At 39.3% G+C, this 27,674-nt stretch overlaps 1 protein-coding gene across 1 annotated transcript in view; it reads left to right on the top strand.

The window, feature by feature from the left end:
* PLCB1 (phospholipase C beta 1) overlaps positions 1-27,674 on the top strand; it is a 242,186-nt gene that overhangs the window by 80,142 nt on the left and 134,370 nt on the right. The window contains exons 9-15 of the mRNA XM_019635243.1: positions 7,988-8,070; positions 14,530-14,614; positions 15,924-16,101; positions 20,779-20,846; positions 22,821-22,917; positions 25,181-25,265; positions 27,176-27,300. Coding sequence (XP_019490788.1) covers positions 7,988-8,070; positions 14,530-14,614; positions 15,924-16,101; positions 20,779-20,846; positions 22,821-22,917; positions 25,181-25,265; positions 27,176-27,300 — 721 coding nt within the window. The remainder of the gene's footprint in view (positions 1-7,987; positions 8,071-14,529; positions 14,615-15,923; positions 16,102-20,778; positions 20,847-22,820; positions 22,918-25,180; positions 25,266-27,175; positions 27,301-27,674) is intronic.

Here is a 27,674-nt window from a genome sequence, read left to right as displayed (position 1 = left end):
GGGTGAGTGCAATTTGGGCTCACTTCTCTACTGATGGATGAAGATGATCCTGGAAAGGGAGACAGCACATTTTGATGGGGCCATTACTGAGCTAAGGGACCGATGGCCTTGTACACCGAACCACTGCCAGGAGGGCCCACCCACCCACACACCCCTTTGCCGCCGTCCTCTCAGAGTTCATGTGAGGGGAAATTATATTTCCTTAACAGTTTATAATCCTCAAGCTTCTTTTTTTTATTATTAAAATGTATTGGGGTGACAATGGTTAACAAAACTACATAGGTTTCAAGTGTACAATTCTGTACTACATCATCTATATATCGCATTATGTGTTCACCACCCAGAGTCAGTTCTCCTTCCATCGCCATATATGGGAGTTTCTTTGCACGGGGTGGGGGTGCAGATAAACATCGACTATATTTTAAGACATATTTATTTTATGTGGAGCATTGGCTTTCTGGCCTCAGCCATCAAGTCAGCTTAGAGTGACTCTCCCTATGCACTCGACAGTACAAGTGGCTCTTCAATCTCTTCTGTGATCCCTGAGCCACAGGCTGATTGAATATCTATTCCTGGGCTCCAGGAATAGCACAACTTCTCAACCACATCCACATACTTGCTGACAGATTTAGAGACAAAAAGATGAAAACTGGCCCAGAATACTTCTTCCCCTCTATCCCTGCCAGAGTTAGGGGTGTGGGGTGGCCAAAGGGAGCAGGACACCCGTCTCCCCTGCTGACTGGTTTGTCCAGCCACACTCCCTGCCAATGTGCATTTGCAGGATAGATCATTCTTGCAAAGATGTGGGCAGTGGTGGCACTGGTGGGCAAGGGTGAGTGTGGGGAGTAGAAATGCCAACCTGTTTGGTGGACAAATATACAGAGCAAAGGTTCTCTACATCAGGACTAGGACTGGAGTGATGCACCTGAGGTGACTTACAAGCAAAATGTAGGGAGGAACTTCCTCTCAGTGTCATGTAAATGCAGAGCTGACACCTAAGAATGGGTGTTCCTTTACATTTTGTATTCAGATACCTCACTTGCATCACCCTAGGCCCAGCTCTGCTCTGCCTGATTATCAGCATGTGGTCTGCTTTTCTAGAAACTACTTTGTACAGAAACTTTGTAAGAAAGAGTAGGAAAAGAAGTGGGGACAAGGCCCTACATGATCTCCCCCCTTACCCATTAGCACTCTCCCCCTCGCTCACTGGGCTCCACCTCCACTGACCTCCTTGCCGTTGACCATGGTAGGCACGTTTGTCCATGCAGCCATGGCACAGATTGTTCCTCTGCCTGGAATGCCCTTCCCCCAGGTTATCTGCGTGATTCACCTCTTACTTCCTTGAAGACTTTGTTAAATGCCACCTTCTGAACGAGGCTCACTGTGGCCACTCTATTTAATACTATAACCAGCCATCCTGCCCACTCCCATGCTTCTGATACAATTCCCGCCACTTCTGTATTTTTTGTTTTTATCAGTTGGCACTTATCACCTTCTACCGTTCTGCTTAATTTACTTAACTATTATGTTCCTTGTTTGTTGTTTGTCTCCTTCTACTAGTATGTAAGCTCCACAAAGACATGGATCTTTGTTTTGTTCCCTGATGTGCCCCAAGCACTTTGAAACAAATCTGGCATATAGTAGGTGCTCAATAAATGTTTTTTAAAATGACTTTTCCCATTTCAAAGCAAGTAGACAAATTACAGCTTAGCTTTCATTTTTATTTTTCCTTATCTCTGTTTATCACATGAATGAATTTTGTCTTTCTCTATTTTCACGTGTGAAATTCCATGTGTAATACATTGGAGGGCACTGAAAAAGATTCCCTCAGTGTTTGCCAGTTTGGGCTCTCCCATATATTTGGACCTGACCTTCACGGTGCAATTAGACTATATTCTATAGCCACAGGTGTATCGCAGCAACAAAATAAGCTAAATGTAGAAGTTTGTCATTTTTATGTCACATAGTTTGTCTACTCTCAGCCTATGCAATTGGGAAAGCTTCTGTGAGATATATCTCCCAAAGTGAAAGTTCTTATTGGCATTTACCTTCTATTTATTTATGGGCCAAAATAAAATGTTATGTTCTGAGAAAGGGGACATGCTGTAATTCCCCCTCTTTCTGGAGACCTTTTTATTTTGCACCCTGGATTTATTTATTATTTACCCCATATATCTGCCCCTCTGTTTCGCTGCCTCCTTGCCTGAGCCTTTCTGATGGTCAGGACAGAGTAATTCGCCACTTAGGCTTCATTCTCTCTGCTCCCACTCAGTCTCTTCCTCCCACAGTGGGCACCTACCCGCCCACCCCATCCCCATGCTGCTCCTTTTTATCCCCTCGGGCAACTCCTTTGTAACCAGCAATTGTACGGGATGGGAAACTGGATAATGTGATAACATATATGATGAAAATATATTAAATTTGAGTCTGTGGTTAAATGGAGCATTTCTGAAAATAAAGCTTCATTCTCTGAGAGAAATCATAATTTAGGATGCAATTTAACTGCTACATGAATGCGCACATAAAATGGATATCAAATACACCCTGCTGTTGTCTGTCTAGGATAAAGGATTTCAAGGGCAGTTTTTTCCCACTGGAGGTTAGTAATTGAGCCATATGGTTTATGGATTATTGAATCCAGTGTTAGCAGTCTCTGAAAAACGGTTTTGGCTTAATAAGGAGCAATTGCGCAGTAAGGCACTTTCACATTCCAGTGTCCACTAATGATAGTTTATATGAAAGAACAAAACTTAAAACCTGTAACTATTTTTCTTGTCCTGAAGGACCATGGGCACTATGCAAAGAATCCTAAAGGCATAAAAACAAACAAACAAAAAAAACCTCTTTCTGGAGTTTTCAGGTGCTCCCCACTAAAATGATTAGATGAAATTCAGTAAATGTTTTCTTTGGTTTCAAAGGGTCAAATAGGTTTCTTAAGTGGCGGCTAACTTATGGTAAAAATGAGGAGAGATAGACAGAGGGAGGAGGGAACAGATGGGAGGAAAAGAGCGAGAAGAGACAGAGGGTAAGAATGCAGCTCTGGAGCTGATTCTAACGGCAGCTCTCCCATCTATTGGCTGCAGACCTTTGAGAAGCACCCTTAGCAGCCCGAGTCTCTTTCTTACGAGCAAAATGGAGATGATAAAAGTGCTTACCTCCTAGGGTTGTTGTCAGCATTCAAAGATGCTACAATACCTAATATACAGACATTGCTTAGAACAGTGCATGGCATGCAGTGAGTACCCTATACATGTTAGCTACTGATATTATCATTGAAATTTAAGAAGTTACACTTTAGCTTTCTTTGTATAAATATAATGGTTGTGGTATTATTTATGCAAGGAGTTATTAACTCAGGGTGAAGGCAGGGGTTGAATTAAGTCATTTATAAGAGGCTGCCATGGTAGAGGCTGTGGGTGCCCTCCACACACAACCCCTGGCATGCACTTCACCTCGAGGAAGAGGCTAGAAGGCTAAACTATGTGGCAAATTAAACACAGCCCGGACTTGGTTAGGGACCCAGTGGGAGCTGAGAGGGATATGGCAGGTGAGCGTGGCGATTCCATTGCAAACATGGGCCCTAAGTCAAGTGCACAAGACCAGAGGCATGAAAAGGGAGAAGTAGGAGACACAAGATAGGAAGGTCTAGGGAGCCCAGGGCCCATGTGCAGTTCAGGCCATACCAGCATCCCCACTGTGGGGAAAGAGAATCAGACCCAGGGAGCTGGGAAGACAGAGAGGCACAAATTCCCTACTAGTCTGAGAGCAGGCCCACAAAAACACCCGCATTTAATTGGCCGAAGCTAAGGAGAGAGGCTGTTGGCCTAGGACAAAATACCCAGTTTTCTAAGGTAGAGGGGGAAGGATTCTCACTCACCTTCAGGACTGATTCTTATTGGCTGACGAAGCAAGTCTATAGTCAAGCTTCGTTATTAGAGGCGGCTGGAGAAATTCTCAAACAGCCAGAAACACCAATCATAATCAGAAAAGTTGTCAAAGTCTTTTACTTCCTTTTACATTTGAGAGACTCTTTTTCAATGTCAGACTCAACCTTGAATGGAAATTTCAGCCAGGAAAGTGTTCAAGTTAACCAGGCTACTGAGTATGGAACATTCAAGCTTCTGTAATACAAAATTACATTTACCTTTGGTTATAATCAAGTTCTAAGCTTTGCTTAAGCCATTGATTAGACAAGTCCAAACGTTGATAAACTATCTTCTTTAGGCGACATTCAGCATGGCACCTGTTTCGGTAAATTAAATTTTGTTGGAACATAGTCACATCCACGTGTTTACTTATTGTCTGTGGCTGCTTTGGAGCTACAAAGGCAGGGTTGAATAGTTGCTATAGAAACCATATGGCCAGCAAAGTCTAAAATACTTACGATTTGGTCCTTTATGGGAAAAGTTTGCTGGCCTCTGAAATAGTCAGTAGAAGAATAAATGGGAGTACAAATAAATAAATGGTGTTTCCCTTCTATTAAGAATGTGAAGAGTTCATTTATTTATTTGATAATATTTAGTGAACATCTAGAATGTACGTTAGCACTTCCTAGGTCCTGGGGACAGAACAGTGGCGAAAACTGATTGCTTATCCTCAAGAAGCTCACATTCTAGAGGGGAGAAGTAGACCAAAATAAACACACAATATGGCACATGGAGATATGCCCTTTAAGGCAACGTAAGTAAGTATTGAACAAAAGAGGGGCTAGAGGTATGCCATTTCCAGCAGTACGGTGGGAGAAGGACTGTGATTACAAGACAGTTGAGCGAAGAACACAGACCCCCTCAATTATGGAAGTAAGCTTTGCTTTCAGATAAGAGTATTCCTGATGAAAACAACAAAGATAAAGAAAGGAAAGAGATGAACAAAGGGATGAAGTCATGCATGGGGTATTCAAGGAAAGCCAAGAGAAGGGTCAATGAACTGTAGCAGGGTAAGCAATAGTGAGCAGGTAAAGGAGATGAAGTTAGAGAAATAGCAGATACCAGATCTGATAAAGAATTTGGATTTCATTCTGAAATGGGAGGCCAATGAAAAAATTTTACTACGAAATAGTGAAATCATCTGATTCATGTTTGATATCAAATACTCTGGCTGTGGTACATAATACGCAGGACAAACATAGAAGCAAGAAAGCAGTTAAAAGGCTCTATCAGTCAAAACCTCTGTTAGGTTTTGCTGCAAAAACAAAAAATTCCAGAATTTCAGTGATTTAGAACCATGAAGGTTTATTTCTCATTTGGGTTTGATGTTGGCTGGTGCTCTGATATTGTCTGTAGTCCATATAGAAAGAATAGCCCCAATCAGTGATATCACTGGGCTCATGGCAGAGGAGACAGAGAAATGGCAGAGCCACATGATGGCTCTTGAAGACTCTGCTCACTAGGAAAACATGCCATTTTCACACATATTTCACTCCACAACACATGGCCATGCCTGTTATCAACTGATGTCAGAGAAAGGGATAGAGAAATGTGGGAATTATAATAAAATTTACCACAGCAGTTATTGCCAAGATTTTTGGATCAGGATGACAGAGATGGAGATGCTGAGATGTGGTTCTATCCTGGACATATTTAGGACAGGATTGCAGATAAAGCAGAAGATGAGAGAGAAAGAGAAGCCAAGAATGGCTCTACTGTGTCTTGCCTTTAGCTGATACAATAGGGATACATTTATTAAATAAACAAAATCTAGACCCTTTCCCCCTTTTCTTTGCGTTTATCACTCACTTGCTTTATGATATCTCCTCTCAATTATTTTGAGAGCTTTGACCTTAGGTGGTTAAGCTCATTAAGCTCATTAGCCTCATGGGAGCTACTGTAAAGGTTAAGAGCATAAACCCTAGAGTCAGATAAACTTTCCTGGGATTTACTAGATGCTCCTCTCTGTGACCTTGGGCAAATTGGTTAATATTTCTGAGCCTTCATTTTGTAATTTGTAAAATGGCAGCTACTGCTTTTCTTATATTTGTACCATGAGAGAAGATATGTGTCTGTAACATGATAAATGCTCATTTAATGGAGGCTCTTTTTGTACCAGTAAGAATTTAAGAGGTAAGATTCAAGGCGAGTGGGGAGGAAGGACCAACAAGATAAGTAACTTTAGTTGATTTGAGAACATAGGCCCATCATGAGCTGGGTTCTTTATCTTCTCCCAATGCATTCTCACAACAGATTCGTGGAATGAAGTTTTTCACCTCCACTGTACAGGTCAGTAAGCCAGTGAACAGAGGCAGTAAGTGATTTCTCCCAAGGTCACACAGCTTGGAAGGCTAAGAAGTAAGACTCAAACAAAAGTCTGTTTGAATTCAAAGCCTGCGCTCAAATAAATCAAATAAAGAATTTAAAATCTTGATGTAGCTTGCTATTTATAGTGCACTTATTTTTGATGACATCCGCTATCAAAAGTTAAACTGATCATGTATGAAAGGCAATCTGTGAATTCACTTCAAAGAAATGATGAAAGTGGTTTTTTGGCTCCATGCAGGCAAATCCTTCTTAGAGGATATATGCAAATATAGTACCAAATTAGAAAACCTTATTTATACTCTGGGGCCACGGAAATAGCTTTCTGGCTTGGATATAAAGAAGGCTATGCATTGTTTAAGGAAGGTGGAGAAGATAGCAGAAAAGGCTCAGGCATAAAAAATGACAGTGGGAATTTCTACTTGAAAGAAGGATATGAAAAGAGTAAATGCAACTGAAAATAAATTGTGAGTGTGTGAAACCACAGTGATATTGACAGTGATATAATTAAAAATAAATGCGATCACACTTGAATACCAGTTCCATGAGAAAAACATTTTGAAAAAATAATGCCCAAAGCTGGTGAATATGCATTGAAATCTGGCCCTTCGTTATATTACTCTAGGCAATCAAAGATGAAAAATAATTTAGAGAAACACAGGAGAGTTTAAAATTATTCATATTCTTTGATTCAATAATTCCCTTTCTGAGACTTTATTCCCAGAATAATTCAAAATATTAGGAAAAAAAATGAAGAAGTGCTTTGCAGAATTATTTGAATGATAATTTTTAAAATATGTCTACTCCACAATTGGGTAATGGTTAAATCAGTTATGATACTACTACGTCCTAGGATTTTATACAGATGTTAAAGCTTATGGCATACACATTTTTAAAAACTACAGATTGAAGAATGAAGTACTGATACATGTTACAGCATGGATACATGAAAGTGTGCTAAATGAAAGGTGCCAGACTTAAAAGGCCAAATATTGTATGATTCCACTTATATGAAATGTTTGATATAGGTGTATCTATGGAGGTAGAAGTAGATTTAATGTTTGCCCAGGTCTAGGTGTGTGGGGTAGGAGAGGGGGAATTGGGAGTGAATGCTAATGGGTATATGATTCCTTTTGAGGGTGATAAAAATGTCCTAACTTAAATTGGGATGATGGTTGCACAACTCTGTGAATATACTAAAAATCATGTAATTGTCCACTTTAAATGAGTGAATTATATCTCAATAATGTTATATATCATAACAATGTTAAAAAATACCAATAGAGTATTTCCTATAATTAAAACTTAGCTATATGACAAGTACATGAAAAACAAACTAATATATATATATTAGTAATATAACCAAATGCCAACAATGGTTTGGTTCAAAGGGTGAATTTATGAGTGAAAATGATTGCCTTGTTCAAATTTTTTATACTATGATAGATTGATTTTATTATTTTTAAAAAGTAGGTGTAATTAGCAAATGATAGAACCATTCTACAGTTGCATCTCCCCCTCCACCAAAATTCAGTCTTCTTTTTATTACCTTGCTAAGTGGAAAGTCAGAAAATTTACAGTGCAGTGGCCTTCACAATCCCTTCTAGTCATTTCCGGCCATTTGATACAATTCTAGGAATGAAAAAGATAGCCATATTAATTTGCGTAACCCCAAAGAAAATAATACACACATTGAATTTCTGGCCTATTGAATATTCATGTGTTCTCATTTTTAGGAAGTGATAGAAGCAATCGCCGAGTGTGCATTTAAGACTTCACCTTTCCCAATTCTCCTTTCGTTTGAGAATCATGTGGATTCGTAAGTATTTAAGACATTCAATAGAGAGTCCTTTTCTCATATAGGACATGTTTAATAATTATTCATTTGATGTAAAATTCTTTGACCTTATTAATGGTGTTCTTAATTATGTTGTGTATTAGGCAGCATGTTTTCATCTGCACGTGAAATGAATGCATTCATTGAACTCTTATTTACATTAAAATAATCCATTGGGCTTGTGGAAGCTATTTTCATGACACAGGAGTTTTCAATTGAAGACTACTCTTTTTACAATGCAGTGGAACACATTTCCTTATATCATCCATGTCTCTATTGCAGTGGGCCACTTCTGTAATCCTTCTTCATTAACTCCTTCTGTTGTATGCAAATTTGTAGTCAGTTTCGTCACACACTCAAATGGCTAGTTCTGTACGCATTGGAGCCGGTGGAGAGATAACTGTAAATTGTATTCTGCCATTTCGCAATTATACAGAACTAAGACCACCAAATGCTCCCTCCATCCTCTTCCCATTGGTTTCTCCCGTTTGTTATTATTGGTAAATATTTATCCATTTCAGAAATTTCAGGATAGCCTGCACTTATTGCTGAGCTACACAAAGAAAAGGTAATTTTGACTTTACTGTTTTAGATTCATTTTATGACAAAGGACCAGAGCAAGACGCGTCGATATCAAATATGCAGATATTAGTTCATTATGTAGTTATTCAATTTAAAGAGCTTCAAGATGAAAAATGTGCTTTACAGCACATTTTATGACAAAGGACCAGAGTAAGACACGTTTATATGAAACACGCAGATACTAGTGTATCGTGTGGTTATTCAATTTAAAGAGCTTCAAAATGAAAAATTCTAGGCTACATTGAATCAATTCAAGAAACTAAAATTCTCGTCCATGGAATTAATGTCTGAAGACCCTGGATGGTACCCATCATTGCTCAAACCAGCATTTGTGGAGGAGTCCTCTCTTTCATTTCAATGACCTAAGCTAGTTTTCTCAATGAGAAGCCAACAGCACCTGCCCTAATCTGGCTCACAAGTTCCTTTTCCCCGTCTTCTTATTTAAGTCTTTCCCAGGTCAATAATTTACTCTGCCCAACTAATTCACAACACCTGCTTTAATTCACTAACTCCTAAAGAATTCACCAAATCGTAGAAAAGTGGTTTGGTCATGACCAAATTTCAGCTCAAGGAATTTCTAAGTAGTTAAGTGTGATCATTTGTTAATTTATATGTGGAGAGAGACCTTATTTTGAAGTAACCACTTTTATAATTGTCTTTATTTCTAGTTTGCCCTCAGGAAATCCATATTACATTTATCGACTCGTGATTCTGTTTCATTAGGAAACAGTCATGCAATAAATGATGTAATCATTTGGCACAGTGTTTCTCACGCTTCTGAGGGTCGATTGAAGAGAAAATAATTTATTCTGTTTATTCTGTTTTGTTGCTATTTCTCTTCTAACCAAAGGGACCACCTCCTTAGCCACTGTATTTAGTGCCTCATTTGCTGCCACAGCTCTGATTTGCAGATAAGTTTTCTGGAGCATTTTCTCATCTCTGCCCATCCATTTGTAACCGGGCTCTAACAATCCTTTGGTACCTTTCTTCCAGGTACTATAATTCCCAGACTTGTTGATGTGTTATTTCCTTTTGGTAGAAATATCTCCAAATCTAGCACATTTATTTTCCTTAAGAAATGTTTCTATATAAATTAGACAAAATGAAAAGGTATTTACAAAATTTACAAATCCATTCTTGATTGTCACACCTGCTACCATGAGCTCTCCCATAAGGTAGCCAGAGAGCTATCAATAACCATCACCACCACAAACATAATAACAGATAACATTTGCTATGTCCTGAGCAGCGTGCCAAGCATAAGCTCACATAACCCCACCACAAACCCAGGTGCTCCTAATAAATACTATTATGATTATCCCTATCTTACAGATTATGAAACTCAATCCCAAAGAGGGTGAGTAACTTTCTCGAGGTCATACAATTAAAGAGTGACAGAGCTGGAATTCAAATCCAGCCAGTTTAGCTTCAAAACTCACATATTTAACCAACACACCATCTCTTACACCTAAGCAGAAGCTTATGAGCCTTCTAAGCATCAAATCAAGGCAACCAGACCATCCACAAGGCAACAGCCTGCAAATATTTACATTTATGTGGTTGTACCCACAGGACCTTTTTTTCAGTCTTCAATACCAGTCATACATAGAGCCGAAATGGGTCATGAAAACTAAGCCCTACACTGAACACAAAAGAAAAAAATAAATAGTGCCATAATACTGCTCTTTCTGGTTTAAAAATGAGAAATTTAGCTATTAAAAGTTTATTAATAATTTATACATGACAAAAAACAAAAACAAAAACAGGAAAACAACCTTCCCAGGATGCCATGATATTTATCTGAAACCACTGAGGTAATCGAATGGCAATGAAATACAAAGATACTGAATTCTGTTGCGGGAGGAAGTGGTTTGCTTCATATTTCTGTTGTCCTTGAGCTCTACATAGCAAAGTCCCTCAACCACAATTCTTTCCTGGGAGGACTATCACACACCCAAAGAAAACGAATAAACCCTACACTTGACTTGTGGCCACCTCGCCTTATTGCTGAACCACGTGGCAGACATCATTCAACAGCTGTGCACCCTTTCCTACTAAACCTAGATTTAACCTCAGAACCCTCCTCAACACAGTGACCCAGGAACATGCCCACCCAAAACATCTGAACTCTATTTGCCACCTCTAGTGAACCATTTTACCCTCCTGTGTGCTGCAGATACAAAATGTCAGTCTCAGAACTCTGGTGCCACGCCTCCAAAACGAACTCACGTTGGAAAAAAGAAATCCACTGAACTTTCTGGTATTCTCTCCAAATATTTGGAATTACCTATTTATGGACAACAGAGGGGACCTGCCACTAGCTGCTGGCAACTTACCCTTCTCCACCTGCTGTGTCAGAATCCCATAAAATGCAGAGTCCTGAGCCCCTCCCCTACCCCTAAATTTGAATTTCTAGAAATAAGGCTTCAAAAAGCCCTAGTTAACTCTGATGTTCCACCTAATATGTGAACTAGCACTTTCATAAAAATAATTCTACTGGGAAATCTAGCAAAGTAACCTCTAGCCATGGTTTGGCCACAGACAATATGAGATTTTGGACAAAGTTCTTAATTTCCATGCATTGCAGATTATTCATCTATCGAGAAGGAGGTTGATTTATAATAGTTCAACTTGGAGGATTTAGCCCATGAAAGGGAGCATGTTTGTTGGTCAGAAAACTGACCACTTTGCCAGGTGCCTACACTTTATTAAAATACTATTTGAATATGTCCAGGTGTGTCTGCTATGGCCTGAAGCTCGAAATGTATTTGTGAATATTTTCCTCTCACTTCATCTCCATGGTAGCCACTGTTGATGCTCTAAATGCTTCAGGACGTTTTGATTTTTTTGTCTCTAATTGCAACTTTAATGCCTTTTATTTCTGCTGTTCTGACCCGCAATTAAAGGTGGTTTGTTTTCCACTGACTTTTCTATTCAGTTGGCTCTCTGCTCTGTTTCCTGTCAGGTGGGCATGTGTGTTTGTGAAGAGCATGAATTGCCTGATTACCAAATAGCACATTGTACTTTTCTCTTGGACACCTACCTCTTGTTCTCTCCATCTCAGTGGATTTTGAGGCAGGTTTTTAAAAATCTAGGCCAGAGGTAGATTTTTGCTGTGCAAAGTCCAGTTGGTCCACGGACCAGCACCATAGGCGTCATTTGGGGAGCTTGTTAGAAATGCAGAGTCTTGGGCCCCACCCCAGACTCTGCCTCTGAATCATTTTCTTAAGACTGCCGGTGATTTGAATGACATATTGGAGTGCTGCTCTAAACACCGCAGTCTGTTAACCACCTGCATTGGAATTACCTGCAGATTTGTTACAAATGCAGGCTCCAGGGCTCCACCCCCAATTCAGCCAATGGGAGAACCAGGAACTATGCCCTGCCACCTGCAGCATGAACAGCTCCAGGTGACTTGTCTAGTGGAATCGAGTAAGATTGTGCTCTGCAAATATCTTCTCAGGGCCTGATTTGGTGGCTACCTGACAGAGGACAGAGGACTCTGCATGTCACCTATTTAGGGACACCTGTAACATGGGTCAGGATGGAAACTGGTGAGAATATGGCTCCCTGAGAGATCCCGAATGCAGGGCATTAGGGTAAAACCATTCTTTTCACACCAGGTCTCTGATCAAAGGACTTTGGAGCTCCCCAGTTCGAACAGTCAAGAAAAATGTTACCTACTTCAGCACCTGTTGACTTGCTTTAATCTCTCACAGCAGTTTTCAAACTTGAGCGTGTGCCAGGATCATCAGGAGGGCTTGTTAAGATCCAGACCCTGGGCCCCACTCTCCCGCCCCCTGACTCACTGCTCGGAGGCCTTGCATCTGCATTCTAACCAGCTCACATGCTGTTGCTACCGCTGGTCCATGGACCACACTCAGAGTAGCAAAGCTCTGTCACATTTAATAGCGTCATTCTGGGAAAGTGAAATGGAAGGCTTGGACCATTTCTTCTGTGCGACCTGGAACATGGGCCCAGCACAGGTGGGCTTGTTTCAGGTACAGCTGGCTAGCTTGATTTAGCCCCTGGGCCACTTATCCTTTGAGCAAAAGTGTCTTAACAGAGCATGCCCAGGCTGCCCTGCAAAATCAGCCATATCTCTGCTTTCTCCCAACTTCTAATAAGTTGCACGCCCAGTGTTTTTCAGGATTGCTTCTCTGACTGGCAGGTTTTGCTCTCTTGCTGATACTGCTGAAGAACACTGCAGTATATTCTGAGGGCTGCATAAACCGTGCAGTAAAATCTCATACCGATCAGGAAAGGCACAGTGAGAAGCTGGGAGGCTGTTATGTAGGGATCTGCAAGTCCTGTGACTCTCCCCTTTGCCTCTCCCTGCAATTCCAAGAAAGCAGTGATCTTGGGCTCATATTTGAACCCCAGAAAACTCATTTGTCCCCCAAAATATATGCCTTGTTATTTTTTAAAAAAACCAGAGGGATGTTAAAGAGTACTTTTTCCTTGTGGACCATTGCAATATGATTTGAACCCCCAAAATAACCTCCCTCCCAGGAAAAAATCAGTCCATGATTCAGGTTTAACAGTCAGGGAAGAGAGAATGAAAATAATCACATTGTATAATGACTTGGAATTGTAGTAACGAAGGCTTTTTCTCACTACAGTCCCAGCTCTGCTAAAATGTATTAACATGGCGGCACGTAGAGACAACTATGAGAAATCGAGTTTGGCAGCCTGTAGATCAAAATCACAGTCCATAAAACCCAATGGAATTGGATACCTTCATAATGATATTTAACATTCTACAGAATGGAAAAAAAATCATTGCTTTGTGAAAGGTCAAGGGAAGCAGGAGTATTGGAAGAATATGGATGTTGCTCCTATCAACGGTGTTTCTGTGTGAGCAGGCGCACAAGTGGTCTAGTCTGGCTGGCGGATGCTGCCTTGAAACACCCGGATCACCTTACCTCTGCTCTGATCTTTTAGTGTTTCAAAGGCGTTTGCATCCATTACTTCACTTCATCTTCTCAGCACCCTCTGTCCCTTTCTAAGAACAGTTGTTATCCTCTGCGTTCTACAGAGCAAGAGCAGTTCAGAGCTGGAGCTCAGCTCAGCAAATGCTGCAGCTCTCGCCTTTTTGCATCGGACCAGGTTCCTACTGGCACATAGTCAGGCTGACTCCCCCTCTGCATCCCTGTCATGCACATAAGAATTGCAAATACCTTTCCCCAGGTGCTTGCTTCTTTTATTTCTCCTACAAGACTCCCTCCCAAGTGGACACACTTCTGCCTGTCTGCTCCTTTTTCTTCTACATTTTGAGATATTCTCTCTCTCTCTCTCTCTCTCTCTCTCTCTCTCTCTCTCTCTCTCTCTCTCTCTCTCTCTCTGTCTTCCAACCCTCCCCCCCTCACACACACCCCCCGCCATTGCCTCCCTGCATTCCTCCCTCACCTCCTTACAAACTCCTTTGCAGCACAGCTCACTCTGTCTGTTGGACATATTTCACCCAAGAATTCACTTGAAGTCATGAACAAGCTCTGCCCCCAAGTGTCTTGCATTTGACTTAGAATCAGGAAATTAAACAAAAGGGACTGAGTCTCTAACTCTGGGACATTCAAGAATCCAGTGACAGGCAAATGGCCTGCCGTCCCCTCCATCCGTCCCCTCCATCTGTGCCTATGCAGGTCAGCCTTAGGAATAGCCTCCACCATCCTGTGTGTGGTACCTAAATTCACATAAAGCAGGATCATAAAAAACGGATTCAGAATGATAAAAATGGATCCTGAAGGGTAGGATGAGGGTATTACCTTTCTGTAATTAATGACCCAACGTAATCCTTCCTGTCCACCCTCTTTGAATACGCCTCCTTGCTGTTTCTCTTTCTTTCTCATTTTCCTGTAGCCCGAAGCAGCAAGCCAAGATGGCGGAGTATTGCCGACTGATCTTTGGGGACGCTCTTCTCATGGAGCCACTGGAGAAATATCCAGTAAGTAGTTTTGATGTTTACCCCTGAAGGAATGCATATATTTATGACTGGAGTGAGATGAAGATTTCCTCACTTGCTCTCCGTATTTATCTTCCTTGGTTAAGATTATGCAGCTAATAATGAACCCTTTGGCCATGCGTCCGTTCTCTTCCTCGGCCCACACCTTCTTCCTCCCTCACTGCCAGATGTGACCCAGTCAGGACTGCAGAATTCCCACAGTCTCAGTCAGGCCACAGAGACATCCAAGGGGACAGGGCTCTGATCACCTCTCAGGGAACCTTATCACACCCCTTTGTGAGACATGGGTCTGCAAAATGGGACATTGCAAGTGGGACAGTGACATCCCGGCCTGTCCCGACTCTCCACTGCTCACTTCTGTGCATGTGCCTCCTGGTGTAGAACTCGGGCATCCCATGGCCATGGTAACGTCCCTGTTTTGGGAGGGAAAGCAGCAGAAATACCCTAAAGCAGCCTCTTCCTTCTTCGACCCTTTCTCCCAGCCTCCCTACATCCTTACATGATTTCATACCAGTCCCCGGGCTCATCGAAAGCAAAGAATAGAGGACCGACTTATGGGAGTTCACTACACTTTCTAAAAATAGCCCATCTTGGGACTTGTACACGTGCTCTCTGATATCTAATAACCCTCTAACGGGAAATTGATTTTCCCACTAGATGTGCAAGCTGGAAACACTAGAAATAAGGGTAGCTTGAATCTGAGGGCTGGAAGGAAACCTGAAGCCATCTGATCCACTTCTGCTGATGCTAAGATATTGCAACTTAACTACCTAGTGCCTGGATGGGGCTTTTGCTGTCTTTAAACTGCACTGAAAAGTGGATTCTACAGGCTTGCCTGGAAGCTTCTGCCTGTCTTTCCCAACTCTCTCTGGCAGATGCCACACTGGCTTCCCTCCTTTGAAAATCCAGGCCAGGGCCTCCTTCTCTGTCCTCAATCAAGATGGCTGGATTCATATGGTCCATTAGAAAACGCAGGAAACTTTTTGCTAGCACTCCAAATCTACTAGTGCATTCTTATGGTTTTATTCACGTGGATTTCATTGTGGGAAGGTTTCGTACAGTAATTAAGATATACATTTTATGTGGAAAAAAAAAAGGGCTATGAGCCAGTCCCCACGCAAGACACAGTGTAATGATAGTAAAGAATAATAGAAGCTCTTGTATCCAAAGCTGTCCTGGGGAGGGGTTGGGGGGGGGGGAGTTGGGGAAGGGCTGGGTGTGGGGGAGGGGAGAGAATCTGAAGGGAAGAGGGTGCATTTTTAAAGAATGTGCTGTCTTTTTGCCCCATTAGCTGGACTCTGGAGTTCCACTTCCAAGCCCTATGGAGCTAATGTACAAAATTTTGGTGAAAAATAAGAAGAAATCACACAAGTCGTCAGAAGGAAGTAGCAAAAAGAAGCTCTCGGAACAAGCCTCCAACACGTACAGCGACTCCTCCAGCATGTTCGAGCCCTCATCTCCTGGAGCCGGTGAGGAGCTGATGGGCTGTCGTTCTCCTGTTATGCATGGGTTTAAGAATTGCTGCTCTGAAGTTCGCTTATGCGGACATTTCACATTCCTATTTGGGCAGTTTTAAACTGTATTGGTTTTCTTTTGCTACTACAAACTTGGTAGCATAAAACTACACAAATGTCTTTCCCTCCAATTCAGGTCAGAAGGCCCATGCAATCTCACTGGGCTAAACTGCAGGTGCAGCATTCCTTTCTGGAAATGCTAGGAAATATTTTTCCTGCTTTTTCCAGCTTCTAGAGGCCACCCACATTTGTTGGCTAATGGCCCCATTTCTTCAACCTCAAAGCCAGCAAAGTCACATCTCACTGACCCTTCTGTCATCATATTTCCCTCTGACCACAGCCAGGAAAAGCTCTCTGCTTTTAATAACTCATGTCCTCACACTGGTCCCAACTGGGTAATCTAGGATAATCTCTCCCATCTCAAGGTTCTTAATCCCATTTGCAAAGTCTCTCTTGCTATACATTCATAGGACACAGGACATAGTCACAGGACATGGACATTTTGGGGACACTGTGATTCTGGCTACCACATGAACCAAATAATCTTTGAGTGACCTCATGATTTTAAGCTTTTCAAGGGCAATGATCCCTTGACATTAATCACGGGACTAGACTCAATATGTGCATCCAATGCATTCTCAATGATGATGCAATATTTTAAAGAGTTGTTTTAAAATGTGAAATGTTAAAGTTACTTGAATTACCTATCAGAGCTACTAGGTGATGCTTCATATCATTAGTTTTACTTTTAGATTTAATTAGAAATAGATTTTTGTGGTTGAGGAGAAGAGAATTCTATATGGCCACCCATTTCCTTTGAATTACTTGTGATTTAGTCTAATTTATTTTCCAAGTTTAGTCAGAATCTCTCAGTAATCTGAAAAGTGCACTGTGCAGATCTCCTGATTAGAGCGTGGACAGTTGAGGAAACTTTAAGCTTGAATCTAGGAAGTGCTTTAATGAAAAGTTTAACTAACATTGGAATAATCACTTTGGAAAACTGTTTGGCAGTATCTACAAAAGCTGAACATATGCATCCTGTATGCCCCAGGGAATTCCATTTTTAGGTATATGCCCAACAGAAATGCACATAGATGCTCACCAAATGACAGGCACAAAAATTGCTTAATGCCACACTATTCAGAATACAGTAAGTCCCCGACTTACGAATGAGTTCTGTTCCGTGAGAACGTTCTTAAGTCGGATTCGTTCATAAGTTCAACAATGTGATTCTTTGCGCTTCCTAGCAGTCCCCTCCACATCATCACTGCTTTTCCTCTTGCTTCCGGACATCCTGGGCTCTGATTGAGCACTGTACTACTGTACACTATCGCACTGTACAGTAAGCACACAGCAGCACAATAGTGACAATGTCCGGCAGACACGTGAGCTACTTCCGCGATTTGTTCGCATCTGTGAATGTTCATAATGCAAGGTCTGTTCGTATCTGTGAAAGTTCACAACTTGAATGTTCATTAAGTGGGGGACTTAGTAGCCACAAACTAGGAAACTACCAAATGCCCATCAACTGAGAAATAAATCATGGGACATTCACACCATGAGCAATAATGACCTACCACTGCATACATAGTATGGATGAATCTCAGAAACCTCATGTTGAGTGAAAGAAATCGCATACAAAAAAAGCATCTATTGTATGATTTGATTTATACAAAGTACAAAAACAGAGAACTCACCTGTGCTGTTACAAGTCAGGAAATGGTTACCGTAAGGGAAGAAGTGACTGGGAGAACCCAAGGGGCCTCCTGGAGACTGGTTATATTTTGTTTCTTGATCTAAGGCCTGTTTAGTTAGTGTTAATGCATTGCACTGTACAAATATGGTATCTATACTTCTCTGTATACCTATCATATGACCATTGAAAGATTTTTTAAATGATTTTTAAAAACTAAAATATAAACTTTATGGCAATCAGGACAAACAAAGGTTAGTCAAGACTCTGATTTATCTTTTCTTTTCTTTTTCCTCAATTGTCAATTCCTTTTATTGTTTAGATTAAAATACTTATTGGGGGTGACTGGTTAGCTCAGCTGGTTAGAGCATGGTGCTGATAACACCAAGGTTGCTGGTTTGATTCCCACATGGGCCACTGTGAGCTGCGCCCTCCCTAAGGGAGTCGGCTATGCCATTGTAGCATGAGAGCAATGTGTAACCAATGACAATGGCTGTTTCCCAATAAAAATTAAAAAAGAAAAAGTTTAAAAAAAAATCCTTGTCAACAAACATTAGATAATTCTTTGATAGGTTTTTTTTATTTTTTATTTTTTTGATAGTTCTTGAATATGTATTTCAAACATTATTACACAATTTTGATTCTTTTTAAAACAATAACTTGTGTTCTCAGTGAGAATGTTCTTTTTGAAGTCTTGGAATAGATATTATTAACAGGCAACCTAGTTCCTAGCACAATTCTACCCCTTGAATGCTAGCAAATAAGCCATGTCTTCCTTTGCACATGGGAGCTTGTTTTACCATCTGCCTTTCCTCACTACCAGCTTTCTCCCTCTTATTAACTGGATGCATAACACAAATAAGAATTTTTACAGGCAGTGAACATTATTGCTTAATACAGAGAAAGAGCAGCAATCTGTTCGTAATACGGGAGATTTCCTAAGCTCGCCCCATAGTCTGTTGTGCAATCTTTATTTCAGTGGAAATTTTTGGACATTTTAATATGTAGGTAGTCCCCTGAATAAAGAACACTGCTAATTTACCATTTGGTTTGTAGTTGTTCTCAGTATTGGGAATTCAAGTAACTTGAAAAACATGAAAAGTTTCTTATTTAAGCTAATTTACTTCTCATGGCCTTTGTTGGCCCAACGCCTCTACAGGATTCACCCCTTGCCGGTATGCTCGTCTTAAAGAACCAGGGTAAAGTAAGATATATGGAGATATAGATATAGATATAGATATAGATATATTCATATAAATTTTTTATAGTTCGACAAGATTCCTCCAACGTCCATCCAAAGACTTATAAGGGAGAGATCAGGTCCCTGCTCAGAGTAAAGGAAGACAAATTCTTTCTTTCTCACATAAACCAAAGCATAACCTGGTTGAGTCTTTGAAATGACTGGTTTATAGTTGTATCCCATAAAGCACTGTGCAGAAGGTTTTACTAAACAACTTTTTAAATTACTTGACAAAAAGAATCTCCTAATTAAAAAACAAAAAATAGTTGCAAGAACCTGAGACAACAAATAGGATTATAAAAATGTTTGTATCAACCTCCTAAAAGAATGTATCTCTAATATAATAAGACATATTTTCTATCTAAAATATAATGGATTTACCTTAGTAATGCAATATCAGCATCATAAAATGGTTGCAAGTGGTTTTCTTTAATAAACAAGCCATAAATAAGGAGCCTTGTTGGTCCCAGCGATCTTTTCCCTCTAAATATATCTCATGAATACTTTGCTCACTGCTATCATTCAGAAATCGATTTCAACTTCATCAGCCAAATGAAAACATTTATAAGCTTCTTGGAAAACAGTGCTGTGGGCACTGTGTCATTTATATAGATTGAGTAAAGCAGCTAACTTTCAGAAGGCAGGGAGGGAAAGCCACCAGCCTTCGCAAGCCACCTCATTGTTAAGCCAGTATTGCCATCTACTGGGCTGGTCATGCTATTGCACTGTGTGAACCCTGAAAGAAGTAGTCAATTCAAACAATTTAGAACTATGCCTTCTTTGATTTTTAGTTGAAACTCTCTTTACATAACTGTTATTACTGGGTCTAACTGAAGCCCAGAGATGTGGAAAAATGTAATGCCTCATGCTAGTGAGACTATTTAACCCAGTGGAATCACCCACCAAACCTGCAGAGAGAAAACCAGCCCCATTGAAACGCCAGTGTATTGGCTAAATGTGAAGTTGAATTATGTCTGACGGAGGTAGGATTCCATAATGCAGAATGACTTAAAGGATTCACTCATTTTATCCTACCCTGTAAAACTGAATTTCACCATTTTCCAAGATACGGTAGGTGCCTTGTTTAGACAAGATCGCATTCATCAAATAAGCCTGCAGGCAACTCATAGGATACAGTTGGTACATTACAGTTTTTGTACAGTCAGGTGTATTAACACATCCTCACTGTTCCTGCACCAGCGCATATATCCTCTTTCTTGACTTCTGTGAGGTCCTCTATGGCCTTGCAAAAGTAGCCTCAAGGTCACTGAGCGGGGCCACGCATCCCATTGAAGAGCCAAGACTGAGAAAAAGAGGGAAAGATGGAAAAGTGAATGTTTATTTATCTGTTTTGGGTGATGCAGACACTGAAAGAGAATGTATCTACCAAGATGGGATGCATGTACCATAGAAAACTATCTGATGCCATATGGTTTTTTAAACATAGATAAAACGTTGAGCATTTTTTTATAGAATTTAGAAATTTCAAATGGTATTCACAAATGAAATTTAGAAAAAAAAATCCATATTGAAAATGTTAGTACAAGTCTCTACAATTAATAACATTTAAATAGCCAAAAGAGTAATTTTAAAACAAACTGTGAAAGGTCAATGTCCAAAGAAATTTTTGGTAATGCACGTTATGTATACTTCAAACCTGTAAATGTTTCTTTCATGATCTGTTATTGAAATTTGACAGGGGAAGCGGATACGGAAAGTGATGACGACGATGATGATGATGACTGTAAAAAGTCTTCAATGGATGAGGTGGGTATCCAGGGCTTGACCTCTGGTCACAGACGCTTCCCACTCACTTGCCAGTCCTGGCTGCAGCCTCTGGATGTAGTCCGTGGTCACCTTCTGCCATCTAGCGGTGAAAAGCATTTCAGTTCACTTTTAAAACATTTGCACTACTCGCGAACATGCCATGAGGATACAGACTTAGGTCACCAAAGGAAGAAGGGCTCTGAGAAAAGTTCTCTATAATGAGCAATGTTGTCAGGGTTGCCTTCCTTCAAAATGGGTATCTAGAGAGTAAATTCAGCACTTGTGACATCCAACTGCCTGCTTCAAGTTTTGAGGTCATTAAATGGATTGTCAAAGTTCAGAGAAGACATGAGGTTTGGAGAAATGTTCAGAAATACGACATGAATTCATTGTTGTAATTTGGAACCACTACAGACAGCTACTGATACCAACTCAAGCATCCCAAATAACTTCATGAGCTCATAAATATTAATGGCACAGAATCTAGAAGTGAAGCAGAGCTCGGTCAATTGGAATTTTAAAACTTTGTTTTAGCAGGAGTCCTGGTCAAACAAATTATACTGAATCTGCTTTCAAACATGTCGGGAAGTATCTGTCTTAGTATTTTTATCTATGCAACTTAGTTAATAAGAATAAATAACAAATAATAAGCTGTTCTGACTTTATAGTCTTTTCCTTATAATTATTTCCTCTAATGTAGTCTTAATTTTTTATTATGTTTCCCCACTGAATTCCAGTTTAATGTCTGGAAGGAAAATTTTTATAATGCCTGGTAAAGTATTTCTGCCCGAGAATTATTTCAATTGTTTATAAATTTTTTATCAGCGTTTTTTTGATAATTTAAAATCCGTCTTACTACCTGGAGGGTCCATTTCCAGATGAGGATTTCCCGATTAATATTTAACCTGAATGTGGCTACAAGGAGTTTTCAAAAGAAACCTTGTCTCCATGTATTCTCTCATCTAAAAATGGGATAAAATATTAGATCACTTTAGATCATTCTATTGAAGTCTGCCCATGCCAATACCGCAGTATTGGTTTTCTTCTTTATTAAAAACTCTATCAAGATAATATGTAATCGCTAATAACAGTTAAAGTGAGGTTTCACTGTGTACCAAGTGCTGTTCTGAACTCTTTCATGTAAATTAATTTATTTAATAATCACAAAAACCCTATATGCTATCGGAACTTATTTTATCCTGATTTTACAGATGAGTAAGCTGAAGCACAGAGCAGTTAAGTAACTTGCCCAAGATTGCACAGCTTCTAAGTGGTGAGCTTGGGATTTTAAATCAGGGAATCTGGCTCTAGAGCCCGAGCTATTTATTGACCCCCCCTACCCTACACTGTACTGCTTGCCCAATAGGCTCATGGGAACTAGGAAAGGAGGGAAGGAAGAATGCTTTTTATATCGAGAAAAACAATAGTTGTTTGCCTACTCCGACCCACTTCCACAGGGCAACCTTCTTATCTGTTTTAAATAAATTCAGTTTATCCAGTGGTTACCCACAGACTAATTTTCTCATTGAACCGTGAGTTCTTGATTCATTAACTTTTTTTTTAGGTTGTTTTTAGGTGTATTAACTATTTATTTAGGTGTTCTCTTTGGACACCTCGCTTTGGCAGAGGAGCTGTAGCTCAGTGCTTCTCAGAGGTTCCTGTGCATTGCAATCGCCGTAGTAAAATGCAGATTCTAATTTGTTGTGTTTCTGAGGACGTTCCAGGGGCAGCTGATGCTGCTGGTCCCAGGGCACAAGGGAAGCCACCCCTAGACCTGCCTGCTCCCGCCTCACCCTGAAGTAACATGAGGCGTTGCTTTTCCTTTTTCCTGTAATGAGTTTTCTGTTGGCAATAGTCATCTTCAGAAGAGGAAGAGGAGTTTCTGCTTTCATGGGTCACGTGATCACTGCCCTGGGAAAATAACCCTCAATAATATGTTAACTCTGGGATTGTGATTTTTATTGTTCCTTCTAGGGAACAGCTGGGAGCGAGGCCATGGCCACAGAAGAGATGTCTAACCTGGTGAACTATATTCAGCCAGTCAAGTTTGAGTCATTTGAAATTTCAAAAAGTAAGTTTTCCTGGAGAAAAACCCCTCAGGTAACATATAAAAAGTATATTTTAATTGGAAGGTAATTAGACCAAAAAATGTTACCCTTAATAAAACTACTCTGTGCTGGTGAAGTCTTTAATATATGCATGGGTTGGTTTTATATATATATATATATATATATATATATATATATATATATATATATATATATATATATATATATATATATAAATAATAACTATATATAATAACCATAATATATATTATAATAACCATATGAAAAAGTATTCCATGACCTTTCCCCCAAATGCTTAATAGGGCTACAGGCTATACATGGTTATCTGAAAGACATTAGACCAGAGCACAGCTAATTAAGAGAATTTTACATTTGGTTTTTGCTTGCAGCAACACAGTGGACTCCATCCATTACATAAGTGACAGTGTGAAAATAAACTATTACCCATCCCCCCAGAAGGGAAACAGCCAGTCTGGTCAGCCCTGATAACTAGAAATAGAACCAAATCAACCAATTCACCCACATTCCATTTGTTCAGCCTGTTTTACACATTTAGGAGAATATATCATTAGCTTTGTATCATTTGGTGTTTTTTCTTTATCCAACTACACATCCATACTGAATGTAAAATATATGTCATCTTCCCTTCCCCTAGAGAAAAGAGCCCTTTTATGAAATTGCTCTTTATCGTTGCATGAAATATAAGATGCTATCAGGTTAAGAGAACCCCTAGGACTTTTTCGCTGCTTATAAGCCTGTGCTCTTAAACACTAAATTTTTGCTTAAACACAGCAGCCTCTTATAAAAGATAGGTTTACAGATACATCAAAATCTAAGTCTACATAACACACATGTATAGTTGTATAATTTTACCCAAAAAGTCTTAACTTAGTGGCATATGGTATCTAGATCTCTACAATAAAGAATTTAATTCCCAACGCAATTTATAATATAAAGATTTCAACATTTGCTTTGATGTTCACAATTACTGATGCTGCTTCGCACAAGTTGTTCAATTTGAAATATCTTAAAGTATTATTTTTATGTTACTGTAACTTTCAGTGGCTGTAAAGCAAGTTTTCTTAATTCATGAGCCAAAAACTGAGGAGCTGATGCATTTAAATCCTTCAGAACCTGATAACAAGCGTATGAACGAAAGATTTACAAACAAGGACTTTTCTCCTTGTGTTTTATATTATCACATTTAAAAAATTATACTGCACATAAAGCACCTATTACACTGACTTAATTTTAATTAGCAATCATAATTAAAATAATTGGTCATATGAAAGTAAATTTCGATGGAGGGAAATAAGAGAAGTGAGAGTTACCTTACAGATGATTAAATTGAGGAAGGTGAGGAGATGGATAAAGGAGCTTGGGAATGATTAGGAAGAAGAATGAAGCTTTAATTATGGAAAGTGGGTAGCAAAGAGGGAAAAATGCCTCAAAGGGAACTCAGTTTTAAAAGGGAGTGCTATCTAACCTCTCTGGGTGACACTTGTCTTAGTACTGTATCTAGCAGTTTGATTTTTAGCTGGGCAGAGGACAGAGAAACTGTTTGACTGTTAGTCTTTCCAAACAAACATAACTGTGTTTTGTTTCTCTCACTCTAATGGAAGCTTGGATTTCACTTTCAAAATGCTGCTCCGTGTTCACGGACATTGAGACCTCTAGCACATTCACCTCTCTGACCTTGTTATCTAATCTGAAAAGGAGGCCATCCGACAGGGAAATTTCCAAGGATCCTCCTGCTTTAAAAATATCATAATTCGAATACCACATTAATTGTTTGAACTAAAGAGGACATCCAAGCTGAAGCTGTGACAATGTGGGTATAAAAGAGACAGTCGGCCTTATGGAAACTATCCAGGGCCTCATTTGTTAATCCCCAGCAATGACTCCAAGAAGCCAATCTGAATGGGTTTAGAACAAAAGATTTCCTCAAGGACTGTGCTTATTTGACAAAACAGCTCTCACTGCCACACTACTCATGACTAACATTAATGCTCCCCACTCTTGCCACCGTGTCCCTACCTTGTATCCCCATAAACATATCTGACCCACATAGTAAATACTAGAAGGGTCAACTAATAAAACTCAACTTTTGTTTCAAGTAAACGGTTCACTGAAAACAAAATGAAATATGAAAGTTACATTGAAAATTAATCACCGTAAATTCACCGAACATTTGCCTGCTTCTCCTATGTTATAATTTATAATGTTGAATTTTTTTTCTCACTTTTTTTGTTGTCATTAACTCAGAAAGAAATAAAAGTTTTGAAATGTCTTCCTTCGTCGAAACCAAAGGACTTGAGCAGCTGACGAAGTCTCCAGTGGAATTTGTAGAGTATCCTTGATTGGACGAATGTCGACTGAATTAGCACAACTAAAGTCATGTGCTGTTTAACTTTTGTTTTAAATAATCAGAGAGATACATGAAATGGCTTTAGCCTGTCACGTGAGTGTAATAAATAGTTTCAGGTTTCATATGCAATGTTGAATGGGGTAGCCTGGTATACAGGAAAGAGAACTGGCCTTGGAGTAAAGGATTTCCAGGTTACAGTATTTTCATACCATCAAGTTCTTTGTCCTTTGGCAATTTGCTTAATCCTTCTGAATTTACTCATGTGTAAAACAGAAATAATGATACCACCATTATGGCTTGCTGTTTGGGTTAGAGACAATATGTGTAAAGCATATATTTGTATACTTTATACATATGTAAGATATAACATATATAAGATGTATGTACCAAGGGTGCCAATAAAATGTATACAAGTGGACACTTTGGTCAGCATTGCTCAAACAGCAATTTGCTGTAATCAGAAGTGTCTGAACACTGATGGTAACCACTTTGAGTACCTCTTGTATAATATAATTGCAAAACCCAAATGTGACTTGTATTCATCTTTTGTTATTGGTATATATCAAGTGTTACAATTTTAATAGTTTTTTTCCTTTCTTAAAATGCGTATACATTTTTTGGGCACCTTCTGTATATGTAAACCTGACCTGGCATCTTGCATCCATGGGCATGTGATAGATGTCCAGTCAAAAAATAGTTGGATGATGATATGAGAATATAAGTATATATTACTAATAATAGTTTTGTTGCTACTTCTGACAACAACATTTTTTTATTATTCTCCATGAACCAAAATAAAATGAAACAAGTCTTGAAATATTTTTCATAAAATTAATATTAAATATCCCCAAGAACTCAATTTCATGAAGCAAGTCCTAGAAAGTCATCTTTAAAACTCATCAATGGAAGAGAGAACAAATGTAAACTCCATAAGCAAATTCACACTATAAAAATCAGGATCATTAGTATTCATAAAATAACTATTGGGTCGTCGGGAAAGTCATGACGTATTTTTCTGTTTTTCATTGCAAAGAAGCATCATGACTTTCCTGACAACGCAGTATCTATGTGATGGTCCTTTCATTATATGTCTTATTTTGTTGAATCCTTACAAAAGTCCTATGATGTAGGAATTGTTCAATCTGTTTTATAGAAATATAGAATATAGAAACTGAGGCACAGAAATGTGAAATCATTTGCCCTAGACTATGTAGGAACACGCTCAAGAGTTAAGGTTTGAACTCTAGTTGGCCTGACACCCCAGCCCAAGCTTGGAACCTTAACTAACCTTTACCTAATTTGGTAATAAGAAGACATAGTTGTTGTCCAATAACTGAAAGGGTCTCAGGATGGAAAACTGATGACAGTCGAAACCAAAATATGAAACAAGGTCAAAACCTTCTGTGCTATATTTACCTTGTTATCAATCATAGAGGACCATAGTCTTGGCCAACATCATTCCCAGGGAAGGCTAAGAAAATGAGCAGGTAGCATTTCAAAAATAGCCATGTAGTTCATATTATTTGCTTCTGCCAAACATGGAATCATACTCTCACATGATTTGACACGCTTGAGCTTCCTTGCATGTCCTTAATCATTTAGCCTGTCCTTAATAATCTCCATAAAATCAGGTTGACGTTGACTCAGCCATTTTTGCTACCTTATTAGCTTTCACCCACCAGGCTCTGCAGAGTTGACGCTACATTTATATTATGAAAGTACATTGATTCTGTTTGTTCAGCAAGCTTTTTATGTATTTCACCCACTAGCCCAAGGAGATCATCAATATTTAGTTCATTTCTCCAGTGGAGAAAAATGGAAGGTGGCATTTCAGTTAATATTATTGGCTAATATTTTTATAATTGTATTCACTACTTAACATGATGGTCCAGATATAACAAAATGCAGCTTAGTAGGATATATCCGAAAGGAACACGTGTGGATTCATCCAACTATATGCCCCAGCTCTTCTGGAATGCAGGTTGTCAGATGGTTGCGCTGAATTTCCAAACAGTTGGTAAGTAACACGATTCATGCTCATTTCCATTCTGTTATAAAGCCCCATTTCCAAGTGTCCAAAAACCATTCCCAAGGAGAAAAAAAAAATGCCAGACTTGATTGAAACCGGTGAAAGCAAATTTCAATGAAAAAACTATCAGTGCAAAAAAAAAAAAAAGTGAATTTTGAAAATTGAAAAATTATATTTAAGAGTTTATAAACAAGTCTCTTTCTACTGGTTTTGCATTATTTTCAAACTTTTTAAAGTAATATGTATTTATTGTACAAAATTTGTAAAATTCAAAAAAGTTTAAGAAGAAATAAAACTGCCAGTAATGCTACCACTCAAAGATTTAGCACTGTTAATTTTTGGCTTTGTAATCTGTAAGTTTT

The sequence above is a fragment of the Hipposideros armiger genome, unplaced genomic scaffold (genome assembly GCF_001890085.2).
Source record: "Hipposideros armiger isolate ML-2016 unplaced genomic scaffold, ASM189008v1 scaffold_20, whole genome shotgun sequence".
Classification (NCBI taxonomy): Eukaryota; Metazoa; Chordata; class Mammalia; order Chiroptera; family Hipposideridae; genus Hipposideros; species Hipposideros armiger.
The sequence above is the reverse complement of the archived record's forward strand: the minus strand, read 5'-3'. Positions and strand labels throughout refer to the sequence as shown.